At 44.9% G+C, this 12547-nt stretch overlaps 1 protein-coding gene across 1 annotated transcript in view; it reads right to left on the bottom strand.

Moving 5' to 3' along the window:
• LOC146024716 (myosin-IIIb-like) overlaps positions 1-12547 on the bottom strand; it is a 493994-nt gene that overhangs the window by 225308 nt on the left and 256139 nt on the right. The window contains exon 9 of the mRNA XM_083155469.1: positions 1221-1329. Within this exon, the coding sequence (XP_083011595.1) occupies positions 1221-1329 (109 nt within the window). The remainder of the gene's footprint in view (positions 1-1220; positions 1330-12547) is intronic.

Here is a 12547-nt window from a genome sequence, read left to right as displayed (position 1 = left end):
AAGAAGACGAGGGAAAAAAGAAGACGACAACGAGGGGAAAAAAAGAAGACGACGACGGATAAAAGAAGAAGATGATGAGGGGAAAAAAGAAGACGCAGACGAGGGAAAAATGAAGACGACGACGAGGGAAAGAAGAAGACGACGACGAGGGAAAAAAGAAGACGAGGGAAAAAAGAAGACGAGGGAAAAAAGAAGACGACAACGAGGGGAAAAAAAGAAGACGACGACGGATAAAAGAAGAAGATGATGAGGGGAAAAAAGAAGACGCAGACGAGGGAAAAATGAAGACGACGACGAGGGAAAGAAGAAGACGACGACGAGGGAAAAAAGAAGACGAGGGAAAAAAGAAGACGAGGGAAAAAAGAAGACGAGGGAAAAAAGAAGACGAGGGAAAAAAGAAGACGACAACGAGGGGAAAAAAAGAAGACGACGACGGATAAAAGAAGAAGATGATGAGGGGAAAAAAGAAGACGCAGACGAGGGAAAAATGAAGACGACGAGGGAAAAAAGAAGACGACGAGGGAAAAAAGAAGACGACAACGAGGGGGAAAAAAAGAAGACAACGGATAAAAGAAGAAGAAGATGAGGGGAAAAAAGAAGACGACAACGAGGGGGAAAAAAAGAAGACGACGGATAAAAGAAGAAGATGAGGGGGAAAAAGAAGACGCAGACGAGGGAAAAAAAAGACGACGACGAGGGAAAAAAGAAGACGACGACGAGGGAAAAAAGAAGACGACGACGAGGGAAAAAAGAAGACGAGGGAAAAAAAAGAAGACGACGACGGATAAAAGAAGAAGAAGATGAGGGGAAAAAAGAAGACGAGAAGAGCAAAGGACGAAGAAGAAGAAGACAAGGAAGATGACGAAGACGATGAAGACAAAGACTAAGAAGGAGGAGGAATAGGAGGAGGAGAAAGGAGAAACACACTGTAACATGCCATTTCTTACGCAGATACAGCAGCAGTCACTCACTGAATAGAAGCATGCTGCATATCACTGCCATCAACAGAAGCTGTTTGTGCATCCGTTTGGCAAATAAGGCGATATTTAATGGAAAGTCACAAAGACAATTCCTGGTGCTGCAGAGTCACTCAGAGCTCATACCTTATGTATAACACCACTTGTATCACATGGAGGATAGATGTAGGTGGACAAATCTGTACAGTATATCCCATTATACGAAACCAATGACTTCAGGGCAGGACCTGGCCAATCACTTACCCTCCGCTTGTTGTTTGCTGTGTAATCTCCGGATGGATTCCCCACGTGTTAAAGATATTGTGCAGACCAAACAGCTTATCAGATCTTCTGCCTGCACCCCAAACTGCCCCTAGAAGAACGGTGTTAGAAAGACATTTGAGACGTTTACCAAGTACAATGTGATAACAGTGAACAAAGGGAGTTGGCTTGTAAAGAGCTGAATTGGGTCTGAGGACTGATAATGCGGCTCGGCACATGTGTATATGTGTATATGTGGATATACGCATGTGCAGGGCCACTATGCAAATGCCTTTGTAGACTTTCACAGAGGAGGAGGTGGGAAGGAGGCGGACAGGGGGCTGGTGCCTGGAGACTCCCAGCGTTTCCTGGGAGTGCCCGCATAAACGGAAAAATGGTGGGCGTCCCCATGTGAACACAAGCGTTCTGAAGCCTGCACATGACGTCAGTGCCTGCCCTGTTCTCGGCTATTTGCAAAGCAAATAAAAGTCAGTATAGACGGAGTTATTTGCAAACGGGGAAAAACATTCAAGGGGGTATATACTGTTTATCAGAAGGAAGAGGGAGCTGGAATGATACATTACAGAGTGACATTAGGATAGAAATATATATATATATATATATATATATATATATATATATATATATATATATATATATATATATATATATATATATATATATATATAATTCTGCAGATCCTCCATGGAGTTTGTTTGTCCGATTACCATTGCGATCAAACGATCAGCAGACATAATTCAGATTTCTGCCGACATTGGGTGGCTGTACTTAACAAATGTTCTATGGAATTGATACTATTGGTCATAAGGAGTCCACTAGAGTCATGGAGGAGGCCAAGTGAAAAATGTTACATCTTAAATCCAATGCCTTATAAGTTTTGACAGAGGATAGCAACCAAGATTGGCTTGATAAATTAAAAACCAGCATTGGTAATTACAAGAAAGAACTCATCAAATGCCAATTTAGGATGAGATGTCAAAAGGACCCTGAATGAAAATACCTCCACACAAGTGAGAATGACAACAGCTCTGCTAGACCCCCTTTAGGAGTGACTACATGTACAGACACAGGAGGCACTACACCCGCTGTAGTGGTCAAAGCGAAAGGTGGACAAAAATGTACCTATAAAAAGTCAATCTAATCATGAATTTATCAGACTATGCCCTTTCAGAAAATTAGAAAAAATCTTTTAAAACAGAGGACTCATTTGTGCAGACACCACTACAAAGAATTTTACTAGAAGTCGACCCCATGGAAATTTAAAATTGAAGGGATATTTTTTTTTTGCATTCTTCTAACTCACAGGATACGGAACAAGTTCATCCGTTTAAGAGGAAATCCACTCTTGAAACGCAAAGTTTTAATCCCTCCATTAGATGCCACAGTCGTCTGTTGGAGAACGCATTTATTGAAAGTGCTAAAAATCAACAAAAGTGTTAATAACCTCACCGCAACCGAAAATGGGAGATATGGTAAAACCTACCTTAGGTTAACTCCCTTTTGGTTCCTGGGCACACAGGTTTAAAAATCGGGGTTGTAGGCGGAACCGGAGGACTGGGCACCAGTTCTCCAAAGCTTTGGGCTTCCCATCATGCCTGGCTCCTCTCCCCTATAACCCCGCCTCCATGCTAGGACAGTCAGTTTATTTAAAAATCCCCAGCAGGAAGCAGAAGAGGACAAAAGACAAAATACAGGCACAGTATATGTTCACTCATACAAGAGGAAAGAGGACAGAATACCAAAGTCACATGCCCAACATACATCAGGTGTACCAGGGTGGGAGCCCTGTGGTCCAAGGAACCTTGAAGAATTTAACCAAAGTTAAGTTTTACCATAACTCCCATTTTCCTCTTCAGGGTTCCTGGGTCCCACAGGGTTAACTTCAGGGATGTCCCAAAGCAGTATATGAATGGTGGGTAGACACCTGAGGGACAGTAGAACTTAGCGCCTGAACGCAGCATCTTGGGAAGTAAAAGTATCAAAGGCATAGTACCTCAGAAATGTGTGGACCGAGGACCATGTTGCTGCCATACACAGCTGTTCAGCAGAAGCACTACGACGAGCAGCCCACAAAGGACCAACCGACCTTGTGGAATGTGCAGAAATTGAAGAAGGCAACGGTAAGTTAGCCTTTTCATAAGGCTGTGTGATGGCCACCTAATCCAGCGAGCCAGAGCCTGTTTGTGAGCAGGCCACACTCTTTTGTGGATTCCGTCCACTGTACATAGATTTTAAGAGCCTGCACAACTCTCTCTGCACATGTTACATCAGCCCCACCTGCAGTGCATATGGTTTTGGCCATTAGAGAGTTATTGTGCCTTTCCGAGTGAATCAGAATAACCCCCTTAGTGCTGGGACCACTATTTCCTGGTTGACATGGAATTTTGAGACTATCTTTGGAAGGTAGGAAGGTTTTGTCTGCAGAAAAGCCCTGTCACAATGGAATATCAGAAAAGGGGAACAACAGGTGGAAGCCCCCAAATATGATCTCCTCTCTCCTAGCTAAAGCAAAGGACTACAGAATGGAGACTACAGATGGAGCAGGTCTTATTGTTGCTGGCGAATCACCAGCAGCATGTTGCTGGTGATCCGCCAGCAACACGGCGCTCCATCTAACTGAGACGCGATGCAATCCTTTCCGCCTCCCGCTTCAGGGGGCTGCGGGGACCCGGTGTAGACACCGGGCGACCGCCGGCAGCACCGTCGGAAGGGGACGCGCGTGCACCTCGTGTGTGCGCGCGCGGCGCAGGGGATAGCGGCTGGCGTCGCCATCCCCTGGATAGATAAGTCCCGCTCCATCTGTACCTTGGCAGTGAGCCACTATAATTCTACCAAATTTAAAGGTTCTAATGGTGGTTTTGAGAGAGCTTCTAGAACCACTGACAAATCCCAAGGAGCCACTGGAGGGTATATGGTTGTTGAATCCGGTAATGTAGCCAATTGTCTCTGGAACGACGGAACCAGAGCAGATTTCTTCCAATTTATAAGCCATCCGTGAGTCTAAGAAATCCTTCGTCAGCTGAAGGTGTTTTAACAGGGTCTCCTGTGAGCTGGCTAGATTCAAGAGATCGTCCAGATATGGGATGACCCTGAATCCCTGATGTCTTAGGGAGGCTGTCATGACTGCCATAACCTTTGTGAAAATCCTTGGTGCCGTGGTCAACCCAAATGGGAGGGCTTGGTACGGATAGTGTTAAAGTAGTATGGCAAACCACAAGAAACGTTGGTGAGACTGAGTAATGGGGATATGCAGGTATGCATCCTGAATGTCCAGGGATACCATGTAGTCCCCTGGTTCTATTGCAATTACAATGGACCATAGTGTCTCCATGCGGAACTTTGACACCTTCACAAACTTGTTTAGTGATTTGAGGGTTTAGTCTAGGCCTGAAAGATCCGTTGGGTACCAAAAACAGCGTCGAATAATACCCTTGACCTCACTGTTGAGGTACTGATACAATCACTTTGGATTGTAGCAGGCAGGCCCTCTTTTTTAGATCTTCCGGGTAGTTTGTCTGGAAAAACTGTTGAAGGGGGCGTAAATTGAAGGACATGAAGTACCCATGGATCACCACTTCTCTCACCCAGACATTGAATGTAGACCTGAGCCATTCTTCTACGAAGAAGAGAAGTCAGCAACCCCCCCCCCCCCCCCCACCCTGGGATGCCCCAGAGGGAGGCCTGCACCGTCAGGCTGTGGGCTTGTCAGGCTTAGGAGTTGCCTGCCTAGTTGCCCAGGGTTGTCTGGTCTTGGGATTGACTGACTTGGCTTGTCCTGTCTGTCTGTCAAACAACTGTCCCATACTTTTCCTGGAGGGATGAAGGGGTGAAAAGTAGTAACTTTTGGGCCCTGGAGTCGGTGCCTTCTCTACAGATAGGAATACCGCCCGTATGGCGGTTATGAGTTCAGGGACAATAACCTTAGTGGTCATTACCTCCTCAGTGTCAGGTTCCCCACCTGAGGTGTCTGCCCTATCGTCCTCAGCTCCCCACCTTGATCATCAGGGTCGACTGAGATGACGTCGGCTTTTTAGGCCTTTTTGAACCCTGTGCAGGGGAAGGCAGTGCCTTTTGAGCTGCTAGGTACTGCGTCAAGGACAGCATGGTGTCCGACAGTGAATTAACCCATGGCAGAGTTACTTGCATCACCGGTGCTTGTGGCAGAGGCGCGGGACCCATAACGGGTGTCAGCCTATCCACTAAAGTACCCAGAAACTGAGTAAAAGCTGCCCAAGGAGGCTGTTGGGCTTGCTAGATAGTCGGTTAGATTTACACGCATAACTCTCTGAGGCACTTATGTATTATATAGCTTCCCTTCTGGACTTGTAACTTGGTGGGACTGCTATGGTATTACTGGTGCCTGTCCTTGTGTTTCCCTCCTATATCCCTATAGATTGTAAGCTTGCAGCAGGGCCCTCTAACCCCCAAGTCTGTCTGTTGTTACCCAGTTTGTTTTATCACTGCCTACTATTGTAAAGCGCAACGGAATCTGCTGCGCTATATAAGACACTGTAACGGAATCTGCTGCACTATATAAGACGCTGTAACGGAATCTGCTGCCCTATATAAGACACTGTAACGGAATCTGCTGCGCTATATAAGACACTAACGGAATCTGCTGCGCTATATAAGACACTGTAACGGAATCTGCCGCGCTATATAAGACACTGTAACGGAATCTGCTGCGCTATATAAGACGCTGTAACGGAATCTGCTGCACTATATAAGACGCTGTAACGGACTCTGCTGCGCTATATAAGACGCTGTAACGGAATCTGCTGCGCTATATAAGACGCTGTAACGGAATCTGCTGCGCTATATAAGACACTGTAACGGAATCTGCCGCGCTATATAAGACACTGTAACGGAATCTGCTGCGCTATATAAGACACTGTAACGGAATCTGCTGCGCTATATAAGACACTGTAACGGAATCTGCTGCGCTATATAAGACACTGTAACGGAATCTGCCGCGCTATATAAGACGCTGTAACGGAATCTGCCACGTTATATAAGAACCTGTAACGGAATCTGCTGCGCTATATAAGACGCTGTAACGGAATCTGCTGCCCTATATAAGACACTGTAACGGAATCTGCCGCGCTATATAAGACGCTGTAACGGAATCTGCTGCGCTATATAAGAAACTGTAACGGAATCTGCTGCCCTATATAAGACGCTGTAACGGAATCTGCTGCACTATATAAGAACCTGTAACGGAATCTGCTGCGCTATATAAGAACCTGTAACGGAATCTGCTGCGCTATATGAGACACTGTAACGGAATCTGCCGCGCTATATAAGACACTGTAACGGAATCTGCCGCGCTATATAAGACGCTGTAACGGAATCTGCTGCGCTATATAAGAACCTGTAACGGAATCTGCCGCGCTATATAAGACACTGTAACGGAATCTGCTGCGCTATATAAGACGCTGTAACGGAATCTGCTGCGCTATATAAGACACTGTAACGGAATCTGCTGCGCTATATAAGACGCTGTAACGGACTCTGCTGCGCTATATAAGAACCTGTAACGGAATCTGCTGCGCTATATGAGACACTGTAACGGAATCTGCTGCACTATATAAGACACTGTAACGGAATCTGCCGCGCTATATAAGACGCTGTAACGGAATCTGCTGCGCTATATAAGACACTGTAACGGAATCTGCTGTGCTATATAAGACACTGTAACGGAATCTGCCGCGCTATATAAGACGCTGTAACGGAATCTGCTGCGCTATATAAGACGCTGTAACGGAATCTGCTGCGCTATATAAGACACTGTAACGGAATCTGCTGCGCTATATAAGACGCTGTAACGGACTCTGCTGCGCTATATAAGAACCTGTAACGGAATCTGCTGCGCTATATGAGACACTGTAACGGAATCTGCTGCGCTATATAAGACACTGTAACGGAATCTGCCGCGCTATATAAGACGCTGTAACGGAATCTGCTGCGCTATATAAGACACTGTAACGGAATCTGCTGCGCTATATAAGACACTGTAACGGAATCTGCCGCGCTATATAAGACGCTGTAACGGAATATGCTGCGCTATATAACACACTGTAACGGAATCTGCTGCGCTATATAAGACACTGTAACGGAATCTGCTGCGCTATATAAGACACTGTAACGGAATCTGCTGCGCTATATAAGACGCTGTAACGGAATATGCTGCGCAATATAACACACTGTAACGGAATCTGCTGCGCTATATAAGACACTGTAACGGAATCTGCTGCGCTATATAAGACACTGTAACGGAATCTGCTGCGCTATATAAGACACTGTAACGGAATCTGCTGCGCTATATAAGACACTGTAACGGAATCTGCTGCGCTATATAAGAAACTGAAATCAATAAGCAATTAAGTGATAGGGATGTTTATAAAAAGATCTCCAGTGACCCCAAAATATTGTATAAAAAAATAAATTCATCACATCTTGAATAATTCATTAAAAGACAGTATCAGCAATAAGATAACTCACAGAGCATTGCAAATATATTAACCAGTGGTTCCTTTACTGTATAGTCTTCCCAAAATATACAAGAATCCAACATGTCCTCTGGACTGACCCATAATTTCAGCCAGAAACTCTTTACAACGTAATTGCCAAGTGCACAGATTACTGGCTTCAACTAGCAATACAGGCTGAAGGTACGTACTTACAGGATCTGTCTCCAGTCTGTACACAAATATCCCCCACAATGAGGGTTTGAAATCAGTGGAGACACTATTGTTGGACAACCAAAATTACAAAGGACCATTTATTGAATTCCTGCTGATAATATTGGAAAAAAACTTTAACTCGAAAATGTCTTCTTCTATAGCGGTGAATATTATTTTCTACAAAAAATGGGGTGTGCTATTAGGAGCAAAGCAGCCCTGACGTTTGCGAACGCGAACGTTTGAGGTGGAAAAAAGGTTGTTCTTAATTAATCCAAAGATGCAATATATTGGGTTTAATAAAAAAAAGGGATACAGGAGACTCAATACAGTTCAACCTTTCGATTTATTCAACTGACATCAGGAACAGGTAAGATGCATGTGGTACAAAGGTTAATATACAGTGAGGAGGCAGTGGCCTCCTGTAAAACATTGTGGTGATGATTGCTGACGTCATCAGGGGTGGACGAGTTACCCCCATATGGTTCAAAACAATCAATAAAACTATTTTTGTGCAAGTCATGAGACAAAGGGTGCGCAAATTACAAAGCATAGTTTCCATGTCAGGGACCACCCACTCGGAGTATACGGATGAATACAAAACCGCCCACCCAGAGTATTTATATATTATGCAATAGTGTACCAAGGGCTGCAACTTTTAAAAATATAAATAAAAAACACACTTCAATATCACCAAATGTGAATACATACACTGAATATACAGGTGAGAAAGTGATAAATATAGACACTCCCAATGTGTGTGGTGGCTGCAAACAGTTCTCTGGGTTTTCCGTTTTTTTTCCCGATGAACTTTATACTAAATGTTTATCGGTGATGGAACTTTGCGCCTTCAGTGTCAAAGCATAGGTGATAGGATTCCTCAAATTAATGTTCTATAAGCATAACAAATGACATGATGCATGAGAGCATATAGCAGTATCTTTGGCATGATGCTTCCTCCTGGTGTTCTTCAGGGTCAGCAATTGGTACACTCGTGAAGCGATGTGGTATGTATAGAAATGTAAAGTATCAGTACACACACTTATTATATAAAGTGACTTTTGTGCCAGTATATATATATATATATATATATATATATATATATATATATATATACACACACACATACACATATACAGAAAGGGGCGCTTCATGGTGCAGATAACACTTTTAATTTCTGGGGAATGTAAATTCACTCCAATGAACTCGTACCAAAAAATTCCACAGTGAGGGCTGGTAACATGATTTTACATAAAATACCAGGGCAAACTGCTCCACTGCCAGGTCCTTGGTTGTCAGGATGCTGAAGGACGCTTAGCGCTGGCTTGCGCCGCCATGTGTGGACACTGTAGGACTCCTAGGACTTTTGCAAAAAAAAATAATCACACCAGGCTGTGGGTCTTGGTTGTCCGACGTTTACTCCTTTTTCAAGAACAATTGCATACAATCACAATAGTGTACATACACCAGTAGTGTTCATTCTAGCACCCGCTATTTTTTAAACCCATGCAGTTCCTCTTCCCTGCCTGGGGTGTTTCTGTCTGCTGTTTCTAGCACTGGTCTGGTTTGCATATCAGTGCTGATATACAGACCACACTGTGCTAGAAGCACTACAGCAGGCAGTGACACCCCAGGCAGGGAAGAGGAACTGCATGGGTTTAAAAAATAGCGGGTGCTAGAATGAACACTACACCAGTTAAATACAGGAGTGAACATGTATTAAGGTGCCCCCGCCCCTGAAGGCCCACCCACAGCCGCACACTCCCTGTCGTGTCACCTGGTTACATCGTACCCTCACCTGTGTCCCCCCGATACTCATGCCCAATTGCTGCGGTGTCCATCCAGCAGGGTGTCATTGCGGTGGATGGCGTGAGTCTGGCACTCTTGGATAATGTCTCATTGCCGCTGTCAGATCGCTACGCCCCCTGCTGAGGTGTCCAGCGGTCAACGTTCGGACAGCAGCAATGAGACATCATCCAAGGGTGCCAGAATCTCTCTCTCTATCTATCTATCTATCTATCTATATATATAGAGAACAGAAAAAGAGGGCACTCACCGATCGTTGAATAAAACGTGAAAAAAGATTTATTGTTGCTCACATGACAGGGCTAACGTTTCGGTCTTATCCAAGACCTTTGTCAAAGCCAAGCATAATGTAAAGGAGGTCCTTCCACCATGAACAGACAATTCATACTGGCCACCAAAGCGGTATATATACCTGTTCTACATCACATGGTATACTGAGTGACCAATCACAGCTATCTAACATAAAAGTCATATGTCCCAACAACCTGCTGGTTTATAAACATAATAATAAGCTTAGTGACAAAGCGGTTAAGCTATCAGGTAAACTGGCATGAGGTGTATTATAAGGAGAAGTAGATAAAATGGTACTTATGTAATATCTGGGCTTCCGTTTTTCTTATGAGACCGCATCCCCTCGCGGGGCTCGCTGTGCTCACCACGCTTCGGGCACGGTGGCTCGCTGCGCTCGCCACACTATATAAAATCAACTCCATGCGTAGTTGGATAGTAAGGGTATGAAAAAATAAGGGGGCATTTAACATGGGAGCCCAGATAATACATAAGTACCGATAAAATTAGTTATAAACATCAAATGCCGCGAAACCGGAAGTGCCGTGCATTCCATACTGTTGGAACGCACGCCCGGTACCGGAAGTGCCATAGCATCCATAGTTAAAGCGTCATGTACAATACCAAGCCGATGCAGGGGAGTGGGGCAGTTCTCACTTTTGTGAGGACATTTAGACAACAGCCGTTCGACTTTGAGGTTGAATTATATCCAGGGTTCGCAAATACTCGCTATACCGAGTATTTTACCCACTTTGGAGCACCAGGGACTCATTTTTTATTCCCGCCGTGTTAATATGTGTGACAAGGGCAGAGGGATCTATTTCCCCCTCAGTTGTGATGCGACCGTGGAGTTACGGGCTCTTCATAATCTGCTGGGCGCAAAAATGAAAGGGTCCCTGTCACCGCAGAGTCATAGGCAGCAGTGCACGGAAGCCGCGTAAGCTGGCTCCTGCACTGTGCCTCAACAACAGATGGCTGGAGCCAACACCAGAAGCAGCTGCTGAGCAGGGGAACAGAACTGCGGCTGGTGTGAGGACGGAGCACGAGGAACTGAAACCAGCATTGGGGGCCAGAACCAGGGAGGTGTGACAGCGAGGACATAACAGACCCGAGAAGGAAGTAGAGGTAAGAGGGGTGCATGGTCCATTTAGCATGGTGCTTGGCTGTGTCATGTAAGGGGATTTATTGCTACCAGGACTCGGGCTGCAGACTTCCCTCCTCCTCTCCTACCTCGTGGTGCTGCTCTCTTGTGTGTCACTCTCACCTCCTCCAGGCTCTGAGTGCTGGTTGTTATTGGCCCACTTGCCCCCTTCTCCCCTCACTGCACGGCTGGCAGAGAGGCTCCAGCTCACCAATTAACTCTTAACAGGCAGAGCTGCCTGTAGGAGAGGAGCCTATAGACTGTGCTACCCTATCCCTCCTGTTCCTGCTGCCATTACTTGTACAATCCTGATTGGTGCAGCACAGGTGTCCCTATTCCTTTCTAGTATACGTGTATCTTGCTTTATGTGAGTAGGCAAATTTCCAGTTGATTACCCCCCCCCCAACCCACAATAGTTATAGTTTTGGGGTGCCCAAATCTATGTTTGCTTACCAAAAAAAAAATAGGCTCAGGCTGGCCCTTGGCGCAGGGTATATGCCATATGGATGAGAGGAGGAGGCTTCTGTATGTGCCATGCTGGGGAAGGGGAGAGGAGGCTTTATGCCCTTGGGACCCAGAAAAGGTCAAGTAGGACCCCGATTTTTGTAAGTGAGGGGTCCCAGGGACCCATAATTTTGGCGGGTTTTCATGATCACGGATATCATTTCCAAAGATTGTTAAAATTAAAGGATTATTTTAACAAACACCCCTCGCCTGACTGTAATATAAATCTGTTTAAACCCAAAAGTAGTTTTGATCCGCCATGCTTAAATCCATCTATAGATACATTCTTTAGACTGGTAAAAAGGGATACATTATCCTATATGAAAAAACAAAAAATCTCTTACTATAATCTTACCAGGGATGAAAATAAGGCTGTCAGTACTCTACAGGATAATACCACTACAACAATAAGACCAGCAGATAAGGGGGGGGGGGGGGATTATATTGATGAAATTAAATGACAACTCTCTGACCAAACCTGCTATAAACCCCTTACTTATGACCCCGCCTACAACTATAAAAAGGAGGTAAATCCCGTTATTAAACTAGGCCTCTGTAATGGTTGGATTGACGAATCCACGTCATCTTTCTTGACACAAGTACACCCTAGTACTACCTAAAGTCCATAAAACCTTAGCACGACCCCCAGGTAGACCTATTGTGTCCTCCCGTGGCTTCATTTGCCAGCCATTATCTCAGTTCATAGATTTTTGGCTCCAGCCCATTGTCCAGAATACCGCTTATTATTTGAAGGATACCACAGACTTCATTGTAAAATTGAAAGATCTAGGAATACTTATTGAATCGGCACTGATGGTGACACTCGATGTTTCGAGTTTGTACACCAATATCAGACATAGAGATGGTCTTGACGCAGTGAGGAGTCTCGT

The sequence above is a fragment of the Crinia signifera genome, chromosome 1 (assembly GCF_055691185.1).
Source record: "Crinia signifera chromosome 1, ASM5569118v1, whole genome shotgun sequence".
In the NCBI taxonomy this organism is placed as follows: Eukaryota; Metazoa; Chordata; class Amphibia; order Anura; family Myobatrachidae; genus Crinia; species Crinia signifera.
This window is presented reverse-complemented; position numbering and strand designations above follow the sequence as displayed.